Source organism: Ovis canadensis, chromosome 9 (genome assembly GCF_042477335.2).
Source record: "Ovis canadensis isolate MfBH-ARS-UI-01 breed Bighorn chromosome 9, ARS-UI_OviCan_v2, whole genome shotgun sequence".
NCBI classification, from domain to species: Eukaryota; Metazoa; Chordata; class Mammalia; order Artiodactyla; family Bovidae; genus Ovis; species Ovis canadensis.
The window spans coordinates 54,132,142-54,156,507 of record NC_091253.1 but is presented as its reverse complement, the minus strand read 5'-3'; the positions used below and the strand labels follow the sequence as shown (position 1 = coordinate 54,156,507).

The 24,366-nt window shown below is 39.8% G+C and overlaps 2 protein-coding genes and 1 non-coding gene across 3 annotated transcripts in view; 2 read left to right on the top strand and 1 right to left on the bottom strand.

Moving 5' to 3' along the window:
- The first annotated feature begins 6,739 nt into the window (after positions 1-6,739).
- On the top strand, positions 6,740-12,914 carry LOC138446247 (uncharacterized). Its single transcript, XM_069601107.1, has 4 exons — positions 6,740-6,744; positions 8,626-9,054; positions 12,130-12,243; positions 12,736-12,914. Exons 1-4 carry the CDS (start codon positions 6,740-6,742, stop codon positions 12,872-12,874), a joined length of 687 nt encoding a protein of 228 aa, XP_069457208.1. The 3' UTR covers positions 12,875-12,914.
- LOC138446383 (small nucleolar RNA SNORD87) lies at positions 12,334-12,420 on the top strand. The gene has a single exon (XR_011259316.1). It is a non-coding gene; the product is annotated as a small nucleolar RNA SNORD87 (small nucleolar RNA).
- A 1,962-nt stretch (positions 12,915-14,876) lies between the features above and the next one.
- MCMDC2 (minichromosome maintenance domain containing 2) overlaps positions 14,877-24,366 on the bottom strand; it is a 36,390-nt gene continuing 26,900 nt past the window's right edge. The window contains exons 13-14 of the mRNA XM_069600197.1: positions 21,277-21,386; positions 14,877-15,216 (exon numbers count right to left, since the gene is read on the bottom strand). Of these exons, the coding sequence (XP_069456298.1) occupies positions 15,050-15,216; positions 21,277-21,386 (277 nt within the window). The 3' untranslated portion in view covers positions 14,877-15,049. The remainder of the gene's footprint in view (positions 15,217-21,276; positions 21,387-24,366) is intronic.

The following is a 24,366-nucleotide window of genomic DNA, read 5'->3' as shown; positions in this document are numbered from 1 at the left end:
AAATACAGTAATATCTGTATTGTATATTTGAAAGTTGCTAAGAGAGTAGATCTTAAAAATTCTTAACACAAGAAAAAAATTATAATGTGAGGTGATAGATGTTAACTAAACTTGTGGAAATCATCTTGATATATATCATTATGTAATACCTCTTAAACTTATACATTGTGATATGTCAATTATATCTCAATAAAACTGGGAGGGAGAATGTGTAAGTGATGATGACTAATTTTTATGGTATACTAGAGTTAACTTGTTTTAACCATAATGCTTGCGTATTCATGTTTTTGATGAAAATTAATCTTTGTCATTTTTATCCTCCTGCCTTTTCTCTTCCAGGTTAAAGTAAATGGAGAAATGTGACCAAAAAAGAATGACACAAATGTAAAATACCCATTTTTAGTGAGGGTGGGGAAATGACGATTATAGCACTGTTGGAGTATCAGTTCAGTTCATTCGCTCAGTCGTGTTTGACTCTTTGCGACCCCATGAATTGCAGCACACCAGGCCTCCCTGTCCACCACCAACTCCTGGGGTTCATTCAAACTCACGTCCATCGAGTCGGTGATGCCATTCAGCCATCTCATCCTCTCTCGTCCCCTTCTCCTCCTGCCCCCAATCCCTCCCAGCATCAGGGTCTTTTCCAATGAGTCAACTCTTTGCATGAGGTGGCCAAAGTACTGGAGTTTCAGCTTTAGCATCATTCCTTCCAAAGAACACCCAGGATTGATCTCCTTTAGAATGGACTAGTTGGATCTCCTTGCAGTCCAAGGATCTCTCAAGAGTCTTCTCCAACACCACAGTTCAAAAGCATCAATTCTTCAGCGCTCAGCTGTCTTCACAGTCCAACTCTCACATCCACACATGACCACTGGAAATACCATAGCCTTGACTAGACGGACCTTTGTTGGCAAAGTAATGTCTCTGCGTTTTAATATGCTATCTAGGTTGGTCATAACTTTACTTCCAAGGAGTAAGCGTCTTTTAATTTCATGGCTGCAAGCTTTTTAAACACAGTTTCACCATCTCTCTCTCAATATGTTAAGTGTACATACCCTGACTTAGCAATTCTACATTAAAGAATTTGCCTAATAATACACAGTCATAAAAATATATAACAATAATTATTGTAGGTATTCATCATCTTTTGTCTCATCATCTGTAAAGTTAAAAGTTTCCCCTGTCTTCTGTACTGGCTGCACTCAAGAAACCTACCAAAAGTGCAAACCTGAGGGTATAATGTACTTGATCAAATCCATTCAACGGTTCCTCGTTGTGTAAGAGCAGGTCTAACCCCTTAACTTGGCTTATGAAACCTCTGTCTATATCACTGCCCACAGTCCTCTACCACTGCCTATTTTACACTTTGTGTGTGTGTGTGTGTGCCTGTGTGCTCAGTCATGTCCAACTCTTCTTGACCCCATAGACTGTAGCCTGCCAGGCTCCCCTCTGTCCATGGGATTCTCCAGGCAAGAATATTGGAGGGAGTTGCCATTTCCTACTCCAGATGATCTTCCCGACTTAAGGATCAATCGTCATCTCTGTGTCTCCTGCATTGGCAGGTGGGTCCTTTACCACTGAGCCACCTGGGAAGCCCACCCATTTTATACTTCAGGTTATAGTACACACACACACACACAGAGCTGTTTCATGCTTCAGTGCTTTTGTTCATCAATCATCAGTTGGTCCACAAATATTTTCTTAATACTATGGCATGCATTGTTCACTGCTTGTCATATCAGTTAGGAATTGCATTCAGCTGCTAATTAGAAAGTCTGAACCATACTGGCTTAAATAAATTAGGGCTTTCTTCTCTCCTGTAAAAGAAATCTACAAGGAGGAGGTCCCGGGCTGGTAAGATGGCTTTGTAAATTTATCAAGGGCCAAAGCTTCTACATATTTCTCCGTTGCCAGAAGTGGGTTAAAAGGTCGCCCCTAGGTCTAAGGGAGGTATATCTATCAGTCTGGGTTTGGGATGGTATCTGCTCTTGCTCAGTTAAAAACACTCAGACTTCTTACAAGGAATTAGTAACTTTCATCACTGGGATGAAACCAACTTGAGCTGGATTTCTAGGAACAATTTCCTAAGTCATTCCATGGAACTTGGCTGCCAAAGCAGCTGAACCTTCTGCCACAACCTGTATTCTGCCTGCCCAGTGGAAGCTGACTGACTCCAGAAGCGCACAGCCTTTGCTGGGTAAAGGCCAGCACAATGGATACCTCGCAGCTTGCTTTTCTCCTCATGTAGCTCAATTTAGAATCTGGGGTTTACACAAATGTGTTTCACTGGTAGGATCTAATTCACATCCAGAATCTAAGCTGCTAAAGAGTTTTGAAATGCTATGTAATACTTAACCTTTCATCCTCTGACATATAGAAACAGATAAAAGGAGGCTGGGGAATCAAGCAAACAGATTGAAACAAGGGGCTTACCCCTAGAACTAGGCACATAACACAAAATCAGGGTTTCATTATCAGGGAAGAAGGCTGGGAATACAGGATGGTGACAAAGAACCTGACCCAGTGTTAAGAAATCAAGGAAGACTTCCTGAGAAGGCAAAGAGGGACAAGAAGAGCATTCTAGTTATAGGAAAATCCAAGTGAAAAGAATGTGCTGCTTTGAAAGAAAGTGCCTGGGGAAGAAGGATGGGTATTTCACATATATTATCACATTTATTCCTCACAAAAATCTTAGGAATAAGTTATATTATTCCCAATTTTTAAATGAAGGAAGGCTTTGAAATGTACATTAAAGAATTTGGATTTAAGGGTAGCCATAAATCTTGCATAGAAATGCAGAGGTATTGGGTATCGAGGAGCTATTCATAAGCAGAAAGAAAAGTACAAATTTCCAAACAACATAAAACCCCATACCTACAACTAAAAAATAAAACAGACTGAGAAAAGTTATTGGCAATGCATGTGACTGTTAACTGACAAAAGATTAGTATCCAGAATATAGAAAGAAATCCCATAAATCAAATTTTTTAAATTATAGATACTTCAGTAAAAAACTGGTCAAAGCTCTGAAGACTATGATTTACGGAAGAGAAAACCCAAATGATTAACAATGTGAAAAAAATTAAGAGAAAAAACATAAAATTATGTTTTCAACCTCATAGCAAGTGCAAATTAAAATAACAGTTAACAGCATTTCATATTTATCATATTGACAAAATTGTTTAAATTCTGAAAACAAGGATATAGAGCAACTATTTGGAAAGCAACTGACTATTAAGTATGAAGATGAATTTATCCTTAGATCCTTAAACCCAGCAGTTCAGCCTCTAGAGACAATGGTGTGTTAGGAAAGCTAGTTGTTAATTATTCAAGTATTCAGGTATCTTGTGAGCCAGTTGTTAGTAGCTTGAAATCACCATGATATATTAACAGCATTGTTATTTTCGTCGTTTAGTTGTTGAGTCGTGTCTGACTCCTTCGTGACCCCATGGGCTATAGCCCGCCAGGCTCCTCTGTCCATAGGATTTTTCAGGCAAGAATATTGGAGTGGGTTGCCACTTCCTTCTCCAGGGGATCTTCCCCACCCAGGGATCAAACTCACGTCTTCTGCATTGCAGGTGGATTCTTTACTGCTGCAGCACCAGGGAGGCCCAATTAACAATGGATATCTGAAAATGCTACAAATAAGGGTTTTGTTTTGGGGGGAGTTGGGTTTTACTCTTTTCTTGTTGTTTTGAGCTTTTATTTACCAAAACACCAGCAGTCATAGAGAAATTCATGACTACGTACAAGGAGACATCATAGGAAAAAACATTCAGAATCTCCACTGTATTTATGTTTAATGAGGTGTTAATTTCAGGACATAATTCATATTAGATCATCACAGAGGTACAATAACATCACACTTTAACCTTAGTTTGAATTTTTCAGTTCCACATTCTCTATTCTCTATGTAGTCATTCTTAAACAATTTTTGTTTAAACAGTAAAGAAAGTATAAAGCTGGAGAGGCTTCCTGGTTGCTTAACTTGCTGACTATTTTTAAGTTGCTTGGTTCCTTCCCTTCCCATTTTGCCATCAACAGAAGCTCCCCTCATTTAACAAAAGGGCTGTGGCGATGCCAGGAATTCTTTCACTGATGATCGATGGTGATCATATGCAGGGGATGAAAAGCTGCTTCTTCCCACATGTGCCTTTTCATCAAAGAACAAAACTTTCCCTGAATTCCCCTAGCAGACTTCCCCTCAGGTCCCATTGGTCAGCTTGAATAATTTAAATTTTAATTCCATTACATTCAGAATTTGTCATAGGATTGAAGTAGTTGTTTGCAAGCCTTACATAAAAGTTAAATTTTTAAACAGAAAAGGAAAACCCTAGAGTCTCACACTGACAATTAAAGCCACTCATTATTTTAGATCCGGGCAAAAATCGTAAGTAATTTAGGTAATTTTCACTGAAATTATCTCAGTAAAGTTCATGTACTTCAAGTGTTTAAGAATCAACTTTCATTCAGATCAGTGCCCTATTTTCTGACAATTTAATGTATTTTTCACAGATTTAGAACTTTAACCTTGACGAGAGGTATAAATGCTATGATTATCTTAATGTCAATATTATGTTTAAAAATAATCTTGCTGGAGGTAAAAGGATCATATATATGAAAGTCATGCAGTTATGACTAGGGTCATTTACATTTCTCTTGCTTAACTCTATTTTGACATGCTTACCATTGAGCCAGGGAAAGCACAAGCATATGGTTATTATAGCCACTTCCTTCCAGTTCCAACCTCATTTTCTGCTGCAAACATCGAGGGGAACCAGGTTCTCCGAGTCATTCACTAATATGAAAAAGACTGAAGGCCAAATGTATTAATTTACTAATGAGATTTACATGTGGAAGTGCAGATGATAGATTCTGACAGCTTCTAAGGAAATAATACCCTGTATGCCCTGAATCCACATATATGTCTACCAAATGTAAACTTTCTAAGATAATCCAAGTTATACTGTCAAAAAATAGCTTTTTTTTTTTTTAAGTTACATTTGGATAAACCGTTATATTTAGGGATTCCCAGGTGGCACAGTGGTAAAGAATCCACCTGCCAATGCAGGAGACGCAAGAGATGAGGATTCAATTTCTAGATCGGGAAGATCCCCTGGAGGAGGAAATGGCAACTCATTCCGGTTTTCTTGCCTGGAAAATTCCATGGACAGAGGAGTTTGGCAGGCTACAGTCCATGGGATTGCAAAGATTCGGACACAACTGAACACACGCGTGCACACATATCATATAAACCATGAAACTTTCCCTTTGAAGTGGTTTTAGTTATATTTGCAACTGGCAGCGTTAACTCACTTCAGCAACGTAGAGACTGGCAACCTCTAAGATGGTGCTCCTTGCTGGAGAATACTGAACACTTGTCATGATGTTAAGAAGGGAATGATGGCTGAAGGGGGCAAATCTCCAAATAGAAAGGGGGCAAATAGAAATGGTATATTTTTGCAGTCAGAAGAGAAAATGTACTATTTTAATAATTTTTCAACTTACTTTAATTATAAAATTGCATACACACAGTAAATATCCAAACAGTAGTGAACAATATACAAAAAAATTAAAATATCACTTTCCCTCCAAAACCAACTAGAGACATACATTGCCAACATTCCTTCTGAACCTCTCAAAAAATATATATAGTCAAATAAATGTATGTTCCTTTTATGTAGGAAAAAATAGGATTTTACTAAACACCTTCTGCATCTAGTTTTTAAAATTTAACATATCTTGAAATAATTTCCAAATCAAATACAGATCCATTTATTTATTCAATCAATAGCTATTTATTAAATGCTAGAGACTATATTAGGTACTAGGAATAAAATGGTCAGCAAAACATACTACATGTTTCCTCTCACAGAATGTATATTTCAGTGAGGGCAGCAAAAGTATAGAATTTCTTTTTTTTTTTTTTAATGTAACTACAGATTATGAAGGAAACAAAAAGGGATATGTTTTACAGTGGACCCACTTCAAATAAGTGGCTCAGTCAGTAAAGAATCCACTTGCAGTGAAGGACATCTCTTGCACTGTAGGAGTGAGTGAGTTAAAGCTGCTCAGTTGCCTCTGACTCTTTTCGACCCCATGGACTGTATAGTCCATGAAATTCTCCAGGCCAGAATACTGGAGTGGATAGTCATTCCCTTCTTCAGGGCAGGGGATCTTCCCAACCCAGGGACTGAACCCAGATCTCCCACACTGAAGGTGGATTCTTTACTAGCTGAGCCACCAGGGAAGCCCAAGAATACTGGAGTAGGTAGTCTATCCCTTCTCCAGTGCATCTTCCCAACCAACGAATCAAAACGGGGTCTTCTGCATTGCATGTGTATTCTCTACCAGCACTGCAGGAGACCTGGGTTCAATCCCTGGGTTGGGAAGATCCCTGAAGAAGGAAATGGCAACTCACTCCAGTATTCTTGCCTGGGAAATCCCATGGACAGAGCATGGCAGGCTGCAGTCCATGGGGTTGCCAGAGTTAGACACAACTTAGTGACTAAACCACCACCACCACCACCACACTTTAGATAGGAAGGGCAAGTATGGCCTCACTGAAAAATTGACCTAGAAGCTAAGATGGAAGAAAGTAGTTAGTCACTCAAAAAACTGGGATAAGAGAATTCCAGGCAAGAGCAAATGCCTTGAGATGTGGAAGTTGTTTGCCACATTCTAAAAACTAAGAGTCGGGCAGGGTGATTGGTGTGCAGCAAGAGAAGGGAAACAAAAGATGAGGTGAGTCATGTGAAGTGCAGAAATTTTTTCCTCTAAAATATTTTTAAAATTTTAGTTGTAATGTTATAAAATATGCATAACATAAATTTACCATTTTAACAATTTTTAAGTGTATAGTTCAATGAGATTAAGAACATTCACAGGGCTTCCCAAGTGGCGCTAAAGAACATGCCTGCCAATGCTGGAGACTTATGAGACAGGGGTTCGATCCCTGGGTCAGGAAGATCCCCTGGAGGAGGGCATGGTAACCCACTCCAATATTCTTGCTTGGAGAGTCCCATGAACAGAGGAGTCTGACGGGCTACGGTCCATAGGTCGCAAAGAGTCAGACAGGACTGAAGCGACTTCACACAGTCACAATTTGTTTTGCTAGGTTTAGATTTTCATACCATGTTTTTTTGAGGCAAACATATCCTGCCCTGGATTTTGTATCAATTTCTTAGGATTTGTTACCCAAGAATTCCAAGAACAGAGATCTGGCAGCAATAAAGAGGTGTTCATTTGGGGTGTGTTGGGACTGCAGCCTGGAGAGACAGAGCTCCAAGAAGTGCTTGAATTATGTTCTACCACACTGCAACGTGGGGGAAGCTCATAAAGGCAGAAAATCACAAGATTACATAAATTGTCAATAATTAGGACTGGAGTTGGCAAGAAATAAGGGTGCTTGCCAATATCCGATGGATCATCAAAAAAAGCAAGAGAGTTCCAGAAAAAACATTTATTTCTGCTTTATTGACTATGCCAAAGCCTTTGACTGTGTGGATCACAAGAAACTGTGGAAAATTCTGAAAGAGATGGGAATACCAGACCACCTGACCTGCCTCTTGAGAAACCTGTATGCAGGTCAGGAAGCAACAGTTAGAACTGGACATGGAACAACAGACTGGTTCCAAATAGGAAAAGGAGTACGTCAAGGCTGTATATTGTCACCCTGCTTATTTAACTTATATGCAGAGAACATCATGATAAACGCTGGGCTGGAAGAAGCACAGGCTGGAATCAAGATTGCCAGGAGAAATATCAATAACCTCAGATATGCAGATGACATCACCCTTATGGCAGAAAGTGAAGAGGAACTAAAAAGCCTCTTGATGAAAGTGAAAGTGGAGAGTGAAAAAGTTGGCTTAAAGCTCAACATTCAGAAAACTAAGATCATGGCATCTGGTCCCATCACTTCATGGCAAATAGATGGGGAAACAGTGGAAACAGTGTCAGACTTTATTTTGGGGGGCTCCAAAATCACTGCAGATGGTGATTGCAGCCATGAAATTAAAAGACGCTTACTCCTTGGAAGAAAAGTTATGACCAACCTAGACAGCATACTGAAAAGCTGAGACATTACTTTGCCAGCAAAGGTCCGTCTAGTCAAGGCTATGGTTTTTCAGTGGTCATGTGTGGATGTTGAGAGTTGGGCTGTGAAGAAGCTGAGCGCCGAAGAATTGATGCTTTTGAACTGTGGAGTTGGAGAAGACTCTTGAGAGTCCCTTGGACTGCAAGGAGACCCAACCAGTCCATTCTAAAGGAGATCAGCCCGGGTGTTCTTTGGAAGGAATGATGCTAAAGCCGAAACTCCAATACTTTGGCCACCTCATGCAAAATGTTGACTCATTGGAAAAGACCCTGATGCTGGGAGGGATTGTGGGCAGGAGAATGGGACGACAGAAGATGAGATGGCTGGATGGCATCACCGACTCGATGGACATAAGTCGGAGTAAGCTCTGGGAGTTGGTGATGGACAGGGAGGCCTGACGTGCTGCGACTCATGGAGTCGCAAAGAGTCGAACACGACTGAGCGACTGAACTAAACTGAACTGAAACCCTCAGCTCTCGCAGTACACCCGCCGCACCGCAAACACGCGCCGGCTGAGGGGCGGGGGCCAGGGCCGGAAGGGGCGGGGCCAGGCCTGGAGTGTCGGAGCGCCAACCCAGGCCCCCGCGCTTTCTTTTCCGCTTGGCCGCAGGAGAAAGAAGGGCTCTGAGGCTCCGTCTGCCTTACGGGCGTGGCGGCAACGCCCGCGGACACGTCTCCCCGCTCTTCCAGGGGGGAAGGCCTCGCGGAGTTAGGTCATTTTCTTATTTCTCCCGGCAACCCGACTCCGTGCCAGAGTCTATAGGTCGGCCTCGGGCCCCTCCGCCTTGTGTGTCCTGCCCCGGGATCCCCATCCCGGTGGCCTCCGTCCATTGCTGGGCACAGCCCAGCGGTCGGCGCGGCCTCGGCCTCCAAGACATCCCAGGAGGCCATCTTCCCCTCCCCCACCCGGTTGACGCCGCCTCGAGCTCTCCTCTGTGCCTTCTGCTCAATCGCATTTTGTGAGTAACCGTTACCTGTGAGTTTTAGCCGACCCTTGTTACTAAAAGCCGATTTCGACTGTTCTCAGCTCAGACTAACGAAGGGCCTTTTGCCATTCTCTGGGTTCCGAGGCGGGTGGCCTCGCGCCCAGCCCAGGCCTCGACCGGAGCCCTTTTGTATCCCAAGTAAAGCTTTGTGTGCGGCCTTTCGGCTTCGGGGCCCCTAAAATGTTCGCTCATTTACCCTTTCTAAGGAAACGTTCTGTAAAGGGGGGGGGGATTACCTCTTAAATCTTAAGGCAGTCTTAACTTGGCTGGACTTTTTGGTTGGTTTTAAAACTTTTTAACGCGGCACGGTTAACCTGCTAACAATGAGTTCTGGGCTCTGCGCAGTGGCGCAATGTAGCCATTTGTTCCTGGTCTTCTTTATAAATAGACTCTAGAGACGTGACACTGAATTTGGAGAACAGTTCGTAGGGATTAGAAGCCCTTTAGGCTATAAATGCCGGCTGTAGCCTTAGATGCTTGGATTTACATAAAGATGTGTATTCTGAACTTGATACAGAAGAAACTGGTCAAGAGCTGGAAGAGTTTTTGTCTGTTTAAAAGCACAGTTATAAGTGCTCGTCAATGAGACTTAGTATAGTCAGGTGTTTTGGTTTATTCCCTCCCCCCCGATATGAAATACGCGTTTTTTCATCTCAAACAATCCCAACAGTTAACTTTCACCACGGCAAATGTGATGGCTTGAAGTAGCTTATATTTGGCATTTCAGTCATTCTTTTTGAGGCATAGTGACTGGAACCCTATTTTCATTGCTAAGTATTGGAATTTTTAAAAACTTTACAAAATAACCGTTTGATTACAATTTTGATAATTTATGTAAGTCCTTAATAACTAAGGCTTCCCAGGTGGCACAGTGGTAAAGAATCCCTGGGTCGGGAAGATCCCATGGAGTAAAATATGGCAACCCACTCCAGTATTCTCTGGAAAATTCTATGGACAGAGGAGCCAGGCGGCTTACAGTATGTGGGGTCGTGAACAGTTGAACACGACCAAGCAACTAACACACACAAACATAATAAATACACAAGAGTCCAGTGATCCATTTAAGAACTGGAATATTATTAATACCATAACATCCATTTGCTTCCCTATCCCATTCCTTTCTTTCTATCCCATGCCTTCTGAGGTGCCCATCATCTGGGATTTTGTGTCCAAACTTGGGTTTTTTTGAGAGGAGTAGAGTGGAGAGCAGTTTTATACATGTATATCCTTAAGTGTTGGTTGTTTTAGGCCATAAATAGAACCTGTATGTAGTTGTCAGAAGTGTTATGAATCATATATTAAACTGAAGTTTTCCAAGTTGAAAATATTCATAACCAGTAGTTTGTGTTCCTAATATTATGTGAAATATCTCAGCATTTCAAGACTTGAAAGTGATAAATTGTTTCGCAAGGCCCAGCATTTGTAATGTCCTCATAAATCATTTCCAGTAGCTGTCTGGTTCAATGATTTATCCTCTAGGGGGTTCTAGGGGGCATGATCTGTGGCCCTGACCGTGCCCTTTGCAGTACATAAATATGCTTTCAGGCAATGTGGGATTTAATTCTACAGGACTGTATCCAGTAATGATGTCAACATCATGTATCTCTGCTCTGAAATTATATTAGAGCTGCCATAATAATGTTTTTAGTTAGACACCTGCACACGTGTTTTTATATATCTGACCTTTAACCTGGCCCACCTCATCCATGTCAAGCTCTGAGACAGAAAAGCAATGGTTAAGTACTCATTAGGACCATCATGTCTTAAAATCTGTGCTGCCACAGTAAAAGAACATCATAAATACATCCATCATTTTTACCTATGCTAATGAATCCATTTCCAGCTTGGAAAAATCATTTATGGAATTATTAGGGCCTAACCAATCAAAAGGATCAAGACATACCCAAGTCATTATAGGTATTAAACTGGGAGCCTTATCAGTTTTGATTACCAAAAAAAGTATAATTAAGCAGCAAGCACATTCTTTTGTTCCTTTCAGTTCAGTCGCTCAGTTGTGTCTGACTCTTTGCAACCCCATGAATTGTAGCACACCAGGCCTCCCTGTCCACCACCAACTCCCGGAGTTCACTCAAACTCAGGTCCATCGAGTCGGTGATGCCATCCAGCCATCTCCTCCTCTCTCGTCCCCTTCTCCTCCTGCCCCCAATCCCTCCCAGCATCAGAGTCTTTTCCAATGAGTCAACTCTTTGCATGAGGTGGCCAGAGTATTGGAGTTTAGCTTTAGCATCAGTCCTTCCAATGAACACCCAGGACTGATCTCCTTTAGGATGGACTGGTTGGATCTCCTTGCAGTCCAAGGGACTCTCAAGAGTCTTCTCCAACACCACAGTTCAAAAGCATCAATTCTTCGGCGCTCAGCTTTCTTCACAGTCCAACCCTCACATCCATACATGACCACTGGAAAAACCATAGCCTTGACTAGACGGACCTTTATTGGCAAAGTAATGTCTCTGCTTTTGAATATGCTATCTATGTTGGTCATAACTTTCCTTCCAAGGAGTAAGCGTCTTTTAATTTCATGGCTGCGATCACCATCTGCAGAGATTTTGGAGCCCAAAAACACAAAGTCTGACACTGTTTCCACTGTTTCCCCATCTATTTGCCATGAAGTGATGGGACCAGATGCCATGATCTTCGTTTTCTGAATGTTGAGCTTTAGGCCAACTTTTTCACTCTCCTCTTTCACTTTCATCAAGAGGCCCTTTAGTTCCTCTTCACTTTCTGCCATAAGGGTGGTGGTATCTGCATATCTGAGGTTATTGATATTTCTCCTGGCAATCTTGATTCCAGCTTGTGCTTCTTCCAGTCCTTTAGAGGTGTGTTAAACAGCGGAAGATTATTCCACTTGTTAGTGTTTTTTATTAAAAGTTGATTGCGAGTCAGAAAGATTGTAAGTTTTTCTTTTTTTTTCTTAAATGGTTCTTGATGAGTATGGGGAAAAGAGCCTGCTTGTCCATACTAGATATAAGATGCCAAACAGATACAAGTGCAAATGAGAATTCACGATGAAATATATGTAATTTCTAGGTGCAGCAGTGCCTATGAGTTGAAGATGAAGATCATTGTGATAAATGTTTTCCAAAAACCTGTCACAGAAGATGGCTGTGAAAACACCAGGAGGACTGCTGCACATGTAACAAGGTACCAAAAGTTATAATGTTAAGTTGTGTGCTTTGTGTGTGTGTGTGTGTATGGTATTGTTCCTGAGGCACAATACCAGAATATTTAATAACTGGCACAGTGATGACAAATTACTTTTTGCCGTTTACCCAGCTGAGGGTATCTTTGAAGAAATAACTTTAAGACTGAGATGCCAGTAATATATATTATGTGAATTACTCAAATCTAATGCAGTTTTTTATTAAAAAGGTTGAACTGTTCTTTTCAGCAGATAAGTACCTGCAAATGAATGTTCAAGTGCTTAGCAGTGGTGCTTAAAAACTTCATTACCTCAAGTAAGTGATGATGATTTGTCATGCAGCCACATCTGTTGACAATTTGAAAGTATCTGAAAACTCCAAAAAGCTGAGGCCATTTCCTTTCCTGTTTAAGGTGCCTTTGTGTGTCAGTGTGTGACTTTCAAGTTTCGAGTATGGAATGATTTTCACTGTTGGTTTCTGGTTTCTCCCCCAGAGGTGTGGCACACGACGTTTTCGAAGGAAAAATGAAGAGTTGTTCAAGAAGACGTGCATTAAAGCAAGTGACAAAAATTACAATTTTATATAACGGTCATCTCACAATAAATTATGCAGAAAAATACATCTTCGAATGATTTTAATTGCTGGTCAATAAAGTCTGTTCTCTTTAAAATATATCAGGTCTTTAAATAGCTTCATTTTCATAGTTACTGGTCAGACTTGTTTTTAAAGTACTTTAGGGATACTATATTCTTGTCAATAACCAGCTCCTCTGGATAGTGATTCCTTTTGAAGTGGCAGGTGGCTGGCAGCTGGGGAGACATTTTTAGTACATCCAGTTCTCACTCCCCTTTTTTGCCTTAGGGGGTTTCTGCAGAGGTTAATCACTATGTACTAGATAACTGAGGGCCTCCCCTTTCAGAACCTCCGTGTATCTGAAAAACAAGCACAGTTGCCCCTTGAATGACAAAGGGGTTTAGGGGCCCCAGCCCTTCTCAGCATCAAACATCCAAGTATAGCTTTATAGTCCACCCTTTGTATCCAAGGTTCCACATCCTCCGGTTCAATAAGCTGTAGATTGTATAGTATAGTATGTATTTACTGAAAAAAAAAAAAAACCCACCCTGTATGTGGTGGAGTCATGTAGTTCAAACATGTGTTCAAAGGCATACTAGTTGAAATTTTCTCAACTCCTTAAATGACGCCTTACAAGTAAAGGTTTCACCTGTGACCTACAGATTTTTTTAAATTTTAATTTTATTCTTGGTTTGCTTTTACATTTATGAATTAAAAAGGGATCTGGGAGTTAATCTAAGGAAAATTACAATTTTTCCTAATTCTAGTATACATACTAGTATGCTCGATTAAAGCAAGTAGTGACAGTCCAGTCTGTCCAGGGCATGTGAATTTGACCAACTGAAATCCTACCAAGATGATCTAAATTTAGCTGAATCTTGTTTTTCCCCTTTTGTGTCCCACAGTACATTAAATCCTTGCTTTTATCAGGGTTATAATTTCAGTTTGGTAAATCAGTATAAAGTGTACAGCAATATCTTTATAATGCCTTACCATCAGGGGTGACATTTGAAAACAATTTTCGCCTGTATTTGATACTAGTCCTTTTCATCAACAGAATCTGAACACTTCACAATTAATTGTAAAGAGGATGCCATTTTATAGATGCTAGTTTTATAAAGAAATGTGTTTTGCCTTCATCTATCTCATAAGGAACGAAAAACCTAAATACATAAACCACAAAGTAAAGTCTAATTTGTGATATATACATTTTTTTTAAAGATGAGGTTTGCCTTCTGAAAACACTATAGTCTCTGACACTAGTGGATATTCAATAAATATAGCTGAATGAATGGCTAGGAAGTAAAATAATAAATGATGAGTCAAAGTCCTCTAGACAGTGAGAGCTGTCTACCTTCATGGTTAAACTCCATGAAGTACCCATTTCTACAAAATGATGTGTGATAGTGTCTTGGTTGATAAGGTGGCAATTTTGTGATGACATTTTCCTTTTAGTGAGTACTCTTTTACTACAACTTTGAAAAGGTTTTGGGGATTTTATAAGTATATTTTCTCATCATGTCCCTACCTTTTCAGAGTAGATATCATCCCTCTAAAAATGAAGACAGGGTTTGAAAATTGGTTTGTTTGCATTTTGGTATCTTGCAACTGGGTTTAAGGAGCCCGTTACTGCTCCTCAATTCAGTGTAACTTTTTTTTCATTTAACCTGCTTTAAAAATGGAAAATTTCCAAAGCCTTTTCTTATCCTAAAGTTAGGGTTTCTAAAACAATGTAATAGACATGACAATATCTAGTAAAGCATGAAAAGTTCTTAAATTGAAGGTTTTTGGTTATATAAATACTGTTGTTTACCCATCAATTTGTCAAGTTCACAAATAAAAAAATGGTTTTAACTTTGAATGCAAATATTTAAAGTGTTACTGCCATCTTGAGACAAATAGAGGGAACTACACAAAAACACAAAACTTACCTTTTTTTTTCATTTCTTAGTTTGTAACATTCTTTATATTTTAATCTGTGGGCCACTGGTATGGTATACTAGGCTAACCAGAAGTTGGGGTTTTTTTTTAATAAAATTCTAACAAATTTCTGCTGCTGGCTTTGAGATTTGGATTAGTGTTTATTCCATTACCAATTTGAAGAAATATTTTATATTTTTTAAGATGACATTCTAATGTATCCTACACAATGTAGGTACATTCTAATGTACGTACACACAAGATTGCCTTCCATTACTTAAAAAGGAATGAAGAAAAAAATTTCCTCAGACTGCCTATTCATCACTAGCAAAAATAGCTGTCCCAGGCCCATATGTGGCAATAAACTGCTGGAGCTGTTGTTGGCACTCAGTCAGAAAGACATCCCTTTGCTCTAAATATTCTTCATTATACTGTTCAAATGGAAACACTGCATTTGGAGCAACACAAAATACAGCGGCCCCTAAGTGAAGAAGGAGAAAGTAAAAATGAGAAATACTTCAAATGCTAAATGTGAAGGCATACTTTTAACAAAAAAGTTTATGCCTGCATTCAGGTTGCTAGGCAGAAAAACAATAATTGGTATTGATTTCACTTTAAGCCTCAAATGGGCAGTTGCATTGCCTGAAAAACCTGTTTCTCTTCTAGCACACTCTATCTCCCCCCGCCTCCACCAATGACTATTATATTCCATTCTGTTCCCCTCAAACCGAGGCCTTTACCTTCACACGTGCTCTAGATCCTATCTTCTCTCACCTTTTGAAAGACTTCACGCTTCTTTCTATAGTATCATTAGTTTACTTTCTACTGCACATCATATGAACTATTATCTTCCATCTTAAAAAACCCCTTCCTGGACCACACATCCTTCTCTAGCTAATACTCTTCATCTTCATAGTCAAACATCTCAAAGTTTGTGTGTGCTATCTCCATAGCCTCACTTCCTACCCCACCCAAATCCCAACTCCATCGAAACAGCTCGAATCATGACCATCCACAGCCTCTAGATGCCAAATCTGATCTTATTCAAATTCTCAACACATGATACAGTTGACCACTCCACTCCTTTATTGAAAGACTTTTTTCTTGACTTCTCTAATACAACTGCTTCTCAGTCTCATTAGTTAGCTCCTCCCCCTCAACTTCTTTTGTAAATACTGGGATTCTTCAAAGGCAGTCCTGTGGTTCTCTGTATAGTCTCTCTCTCAGTGATTTCATCCACTCCATGGCTTTGAGTACCATCTCTGTACTGATGATACCTAAATTATATTTTTAGTTTAAAACTCTCTTCTAAACCCCAGATTATTGTATCTGTCTATTGATATCTCTCTAGGATGTCTTAAACTTGTACATATAATTTGATTCTCCACCCAAGACGCTTATTCCTTGGAAGAAAAGTTATGACCAACCTAGATAACATATTCAAAAGCAGAGACATTACTTTGCCGACTAAGGTCCGTCTAGTCAAGGCTATGGTTTTTCCAGTGGTCATGTATGGATGTGAGAGTTGGACTGTGAAGAAGGCTGAGCGCCGAAGAATTGATGCTTTTGAACTGTGGTGTTGGAGAAGACTCTTGAGAGTCCCTTGGACTGCAAGGAGATCCAACCAGTCCATTCTGAGGGAGATCAGCCCTGGGATTTCTTTGGAAGGAATGATGCTAAAGCTGAAACTCCAGTACTTTGGCCACTTCATGAGAAGAGTTGACTCATTGGAAAAGACTTTGATGCTGGGAGGGATTGGGGGCAGGAGAAGAAGGGGACAACTGAGGATGAGATGGCTGGATGGCATCACTGACTCGATGGACACGAGTCTGAGTGAACTCCAGGAGTTGGTGGTGGACAGGGAGGCCTTGGCGTGCTGCGATTCATAGGGTCGCAAAGAGTCGGACACGACTGAGCGACTGAACTGTACTGTAACTGTACCCCTGACCCAAAAAGCTAGGTTTTGAAGAGGTGGAGGAACCAGAGATCAAATTGCCAACATCCGCTGGGTCATCAAAAAAGCAAGAGAGTTCCAGAAAAACATCTATTTCTGCTTCACTGACTATGCTAAAGCCTTTGACTGTGTGGATCACAAAAACTGTGAAAAATTCTTAAAATGATGGGAATACCAGACCACTTTACCTGCCGCCTCAGAAACCTGTATGCAGGTTGAGAAGCAACAGAACTGGACATGGAACAACAGACTGGTGCAAAATTGAGAAAGGAGTACAACAAGGCTGTATATTGTCATCCTGCTTATTTAACTTCTATGTAGAGTACATTATGTGAAATGCTGGGCTGGAAGACACACAAGCTGGAATAGAAATTTCTGGGATAAATATCAATAACTTCAGATATGCAGATGATACCATTAATGGCAGAAAGCAAAGAGGAACTAAAGAGCCTCTTGATGAGAATGAAAAAGCTGGCTTGAAAGTCAACATTCAAAAAGCTAAGTACATGGCATCCGGTCCTATCACTTCCTGACAAATAGAAGGGGGAAAAGTGGAAGCAGTGACTGATTTTATTTTCTTGGGCTCCAAAATCACTGCATATGGTAACTGCAGCCATGAAATTAAAAGACGCTTGCTCTTTGGGAAAAAAAGCTGTGACAAACCTAGACACCATATTAAAAAACAGAGACATCACTTTGCCAACAAAGGTCCATATAGTTGAAGCTATGGTTTTTCCAGTAGTCAGGTACAGATGTGAGAGCTGGATCATAAAGAAGGCTGAGTGCCAAAGAACTGATGCTTTCAAATTGTTGTGTTGGAGAAGACTCGAGAGTCCCTTGGACTGCAAGGAAATCAAACCAGTCAGTCCTAAAGGAAATCAACCCTGAATATTTATTGGAAGGACTGTTGCTGAAGCTCTAATACTTTGGCCACCTGATGAGGAGCCATCTCATTGGAAAAGACCCTGATGCTGGGAAAGACTGAAGGCAAAAGGAGAAGAGGGTAGCAGAGGATGAGATGGTTAGATAGCATCACCAACTCAATGGACATGAACCTGAACAAACTTCAAGAGAGAATGGAGGACAGAGGAACCTGGCATCCTACAGTCCATGGGGTTGCAAAGAGTCAGACTTGACTTAGGGATGGAACAGCAACAACAACAACTGGACCCAAGCTTTTCTCTTTCTTTCTAGTCTTGGTAAATGGCAACATGATCCACTCAGTTGCTCAAGGCAGAAACCTGAGAGTTTTCTTGAATTCTTCCTTCTCCCCACTGCCCCAACTCCTAAATCCAGTTCACAAGCACAGGTATTGGTTTTTGCATCCTAGAAAAACATCCCTGAGTAGGGCTTATTTTCCTATCTTTAAAGTAACACTTAATGGAGTTCTTAACATCATTTTGCTTAAGACTTAGAAAAGAATATACCTAACTGACACTCATTATGGAAACAAAAAGTAACTAAAGGAAAAACTTCACATAGCTTTATTTCCCTCAACAAAAGCTTTATTAAATGCTTCAGTAAAGTCTTGATAGATAGTTATCAAGTGAAAATAGCCATATTCAGTCACAGGAGTCCTGAACATTGTAGTACCATAGTTCTACAACAAATTCAAATTCAAATTCAAATTTAAATTCAAAAACATACATTTTTATCTTCTTACTGAAATCTAGTTTTGACTTAACATTTTGATGGTGATAGTTTGTCACAGTAAAATTGGCAGCATTTTTTCTTCATAGTACATAATGTCTTAAATTTTATCAAGTATATTTTAAAATACAGAATAAGAATTTAAAGATAAAGCAAATTACAAACAAAAATACATATCCTTACTTATTGCTGGTTGGGAACAACTGATTTTCTTTTTTGGTGAGTGAATGTGTTAGTTGCTCCATCATGTCTGACTCTGCAACCTCATGGACCATAGCCTGCAAGGCTCATTGTGCATGAGATTTCCCAGGCAAGAATACTGAAGTGGGTTGCCATTTCTTTCTTCAGGGAATCTTCCTGACCCAAGGATTGAACCCAGGTCTCCTGCATTGCAGGCCGACTCTTAACTGTCTGAGCCACCAGGGAAGTTCTTAATTCAGGATGATAACTAACATTTTCTGAGGGTCATGAAACTCTCAGACATACTCCATAAAACTTAATGATTCCTCTTCCTAAGCAAGAAGGTAGAAAGCAAATACAGATGCAAATTCACATGTAACTTAGGGATTCACAAGCCCCTAGGACTCTCTCAGTATCCATGGATCCTAGGTTAAGAATTCTTGATTGAGATAAGAACAAAGTTCTAATGTTCTAATGGATGTCTGTGAAAAATTATTATAAATTGAATCTGAAGCAAATTAAAACACTAAATATATACACACAGAAAAGTCGGTGTTAATACTTTATTGCCCAGGGCTGGAACTGAAAATAGAGTAAAAATCTCACTAAAATGGAGTCAGGAGACCAGAAGGGGGAGCTCTCATACAGGTAGGTACCTCTCAACATCAATATAGATCCCAACAGGAAGAAACATATCTTGCATCTCCAACAAGAAGCAACACTACTCTAGTACCACCAGCAGGAGGAAGGAAGATTTGAAAGATTTTTCTCCTTGTCTGGCAACAGCTCTGCCAAAGAGAGACTGTCACAATGTATCCAATGAAAAGATTCCCAGTTTTCTGGGACTCCCAGTTTTCTCCAATGGACTTTCTATTACAACCCTCTGAACTGTTCTTCTCTATAGAAGAGTTTCTTTTCCTTTGCTTTACCAGACTTATATGTTAGTTACCAGATTTGTGATGCCCTGAATTGCTATTCTTTCCTGCTCCTGAATAAAAACCATTTTCCTGGTGAAATAACTGGCTGTTTTATTGTTATGTTAGCAGACCCAATGTTTGGAGGATGGTATATCTCATCAAAATTAATGTCTCATAATAATACAAATTGCAAATATCTGGTGGATCATCAAAGGGCCAGAGAGTTCCAGAGAAACATCTATTTCTGTTTTATTGACTAGGCTAAAGCCTTTGATTGTGTGGATCACAATAAACTGTGGAAAATTATGAAAGAGATGGGAATACCAGACCACCTGACCTGCCTCTTGAGAAAGCTGTATGCAGGTCAGGAAGCAACAGTTAGAACTGGACATGGAACAACAGACTGGTTCCAAATAGGAAAAGGAGTACGTCAAGGCTGTATATTGTCACCCTGCTTCTTTAACTTATATGCAGAGTACATCATGAGAAATACTGGGCTGGATGAAGCACAAGCTGGAATCATCAATAACCTCAGATATGCAGATGACACCACCCTTATGGCAGAAAGTGAAGAGGAACTAAAAAGCCTCTTGATGAAAGTGAAAGAGGAGAGTGAAAAAGTTGGCTTAAAGTTCAACATTCAGAAAACTAAGATCATGGTACTTCATGGCAAATAGATGGGGAAACAGTGGAAACAGTGGCTGACTTTTTGTGGGGGGAGGGGGCTCCAAAATCACTGCAGATGGTGATTGCAGCCACAAAATTAAAAGACGCTTACTCCTTGGAAGGAAAGTTATGACCAACCTAGATAGCATATTCAAAAGCAGAGACATTACTCTGTCAACAGAAGTCTGTCTAGTCAAGGCTATGGTTTTTCCAGTGGTCATGTATGGATGTGAGAGTTGGACTGTGAAGAAAGCTGAGCACCAAAGAATTGATGCTTTTGAACTGTAGCGTTGGAGAAGACTCTTGAGAGTCCCTTGGACTACATGGAGATCCTACCAGTCCATCCTAAAGGAGATTAGTCCTGGATATTCATTGGAAGGACTGATGTTGAAGCTGAAACTCCAATACTTTGGCCACCTGATGTGAAGAGGTGACTCATTTGAAAAGACCCTGGTGCCAGGAAAGATTGAAGACAGGAGGAGAAGGGGATGACAGAGGATAAGATGGTTGGATAGCATCACTGACTCGATAGACATGAGTCTGGGTAAACTCTAGGAGTTGGTGATGGACAGGGAGGCCTGACGTGCTGCAGTTCATGGGGTCACAAAGAGTCGGACACAACTGAGTGACTGAACTGAGCTGAATAATTCAAAAAGAACTTTGTAAGGATAATTCTCTTTACTCTCACCTTTAACAGCTCTTTTTAGATTTTTATTAGCAAAACCATAATAAGCTCCTTTGATTTCAGATAATTAAATGCTATAGTCACAGTATTATAACTAGTAATTCAGAAAAGGTGGTGATACAAGTTGATCATATTTTCTTTGGCTTAGTGTCTAATTCCACTGTGGGGGATTTGCTTGACAATTATAATGTAAAAGGAAGATAAAGTTAAAATCATTTCATGCATCATATTAAGTACTTTTTCAGAATTTTCTAAGCAATGCAAAAGTTAAAGTATAGGAATAACCATGGATGATTAGGAACTTAATATCAGATAATGATATGACCTGTAAACAATAATTAAATGTTTAAATTTAAAGTGGACTTATCTTGTAGAAATTTATTATTCTTTAAAATAATATTTAAGATATATGTAACATCTTAACAGATTAAAAATCTTTAAGTTTAAACATAATTATTTATAGTGATCATTAATAACTTAATAGATTACCATATTTCAGTGTTAGAGATGTTTCAAATAATAAGGCTGCAATTAGTACATCTTCTTTAAGCACTTTATTCCTTAAGTTCAGTCGAGCATGGGCTTCAGATAGGGAAACTCTAAAAGAGAAAATTGAGGCCAATCAAAATATGCTGATATTATAAAGACAATATATATTTTGGCAAGAAAAAAACAAGATATGTGTGAACATAAGCCACACCTTAAAGATCAGCCTTATTTTTAAAACAATTTTAGTTTCTTTACAAAGCATTTTTTTTCTACCAAGTTGAATAGACTGTTTCAGAATGAGGAAGTCTCCTGATTTGTTATCAAAGAATTGGCTTTTATCCTGGTTTTTCTTTATTATTCTACACATTACCCTCCCCAAGTTCTGTTCAGTTAAATACACAGCTAGAAAATTAACTAAATATCTCTTACAGACACATCCTTGGTCTTTTCTCCCAGTTCTTAACCCACTGGAAGTCCTCACAGAATCTTGAAATTTCCGTGTTGAAGAGATTTTAGAAAGCAAATTTCAACATCCCATCAGATAACTGAATTTTCTATACAGCATCCCAGGATACTTATTATTTGGTCTCTTTTGAACTTACCCTAGGATTCACTGAGAATCGGAAAGCAATCCATTCCTTTATTATTTTTAAGCTAGCTTTAAGGCACTTGAATGATTGTTGCACATGGGAATCAGAAAATCTGAACTATGTCTCTAGAAATTTACTAGCTGTGTGAGTTTGTATGAATCATTTAATTTCTGAGATTTTTTTGAAGCTCTGCTATAAAATGGGGATAATAAAAATTAATAGGGTTATTGTGATTTCAAATGACACATTTGAAAATTTGGGGACTCACCCACAAAGATTATATAAATGTAAACTGAAATTGGTTTCACTGCAATTTACACCCACTGGTCTCTGTTTTGTCCTCTGGGATTACAAAACAAATCTAACACTTTTTAAATGAGACAGCTCTTCAGATATTCAAAGACAACTATTCTAGTTGCTCCATAGTTTATTTTCTCCAAGATAAATATTCCTAGTTCTATTTTTCTTTTGGCCACATTCCACAGCATACAGGATCTTAGTTCCCTGACCAAGAAATCTGCACCCCCAGCTTTGGAAGTGTAAGGTTTTAACCACTGGACCACCAGGGAAGTCCCTCCTAGTTCTTTTAATATGTCATGTGACATGATTTTCATGCCCCTTATCATCCTGGCTGTGTCCTCCCTGATACTGAATCAAATCACGTAGTACTACACAGTGACCAAATTTGGTTAATATTCCTTTTCAGTATAGTACTAAAGTGTGATTTGATCAGTAGAGAAGACTTGGGGCAGAATAAGCATTTTCTAACTCTTGATACTATGTTCTATTAATACAACCCCAAATCACAGTATTATTTACAGCCCTATTACATTACTTATTCATATTAAACATAAAAACATGAAATCTCAAATCTTTTTCATATTAAGGCAGATCACCCCTTTCCCATGCATTCAGTATCAGGGAGGTTGGGACCTAATTAAAGACATTCAGTTCAGTTCAGTCGCTCAGTCGTGTCCAACTCTTTGCGACCCCATGAATCACAGCACGCCAGGCCTCCCTGTCCATCACCAGCTCCTGGAGTTCACTCAAACTCATGTCCATTGAGTCGGTGATGCCATCCAGCCATCTCTGTCGTCCCCCTCTCCGCCCGCCCCCAATCCCTTGCAGCATCAAGGTCTTTTCCAATGAGTCAACTCTTCACATGAGGTAGCCAAAGTATTGGAGTTTCAGCTTCAGCATCAGTCCTTCCAACGAACACCCAGGACTGATCTTCTTTAGGATGGACTTGTTGGATCTCCTTGCAGTCCAACACTCTGAAGAGTCTTCTCCAACACCACCGTTCAAAAGCATCAATTCTTCGGCGCTCAGCTGTCTTCACAGTCCAACTCTCACATCCATACATGACCACTGGAAAAACCATAGCCTTGACTAGACAGACCTTTGTTCGCAAAGTAATATCTCTGCTTTTGAATATGCTATCTAGGTTGGTCATAACTTTCCTTCCAAGGAGTAATCGTCTTTTAATTTCGTGGCTGCGATCACCATCTGCAGTGATTTTGGAGCCCCCAAACTGACACTGCTTCCACTGTTTCCCCATCTATCTGCCATAAAGTGATGGGACCAGATGCCATGATTTTCGTTTTCTGAATGTTGAGCTTTAAGCCAACTTTTTCACTCTCCTGTTTCACTTTCGTCAAGAGGCTCTTTAGTTCCTCTTCACTTTCTGCCATAAAGGTGGTGTCATCTGCATATCTGAGGTTATTGATATTTCTCCTGGCAATCTTGATTCCAGCTCGTGCTTCTTCCAGCCCAGCATTTCTCATGATGTACTCTGCATATAAGTTAAATAAGCAGGGTGACAATATACAGCCTTGACGTACTCCTTTTCCTATTTGGAAATGGAAATATGTTGGAACAGGTTGTTCCATGTCCAGTTCTAACTGTTGCTTCCTGACCTGGATACAGGTTTCTCAAGAGGCAGGTCAGGTAGTCTGGTATTCCTATCTCTTTCAGGATTTTCCACAGTTTATTGTGGTCCACACAGTCAAAGGCTTGGGCATAGTCAATAAAGCAGAAATAGATGTGTTTTTTTCAAACTCTCTGGCTTTTTCGATGATCCAGTAGATGTTGGCAATTTAATCTCTGGTTCCTCTGCCTTTTCTAAAACCAGATTGAACATCTGGAAGTTCACGGTTCATGGATTGCTGAAGCCTGGCTTGCAGAATTTTGAGCATTACTTTGCTAGCATGTGAGGTGAGTGCAACTGTGCTGTAGTTTGAGCTTTCTTTGGCATTGTCTTTCTTTGGGATTGGAATGAAAACTGACTTTTTCCAGTCCTGTGGCCACTGCTGAGTTTTCCAAATTTGCTGGCATATTGAGTGCAGCACTTTCACAGCATCATCTTTCAGGATTTGAAATAGCTCAACTGGAATTCCATCACCTCCTCTAGCTTTGTTCGTAGTGATGCTTTCAAAGGCCCACTTGACTTCACATTCCAAGATGTCTGGCTCTAGGTGAGTGATCACACCATCATGATTAT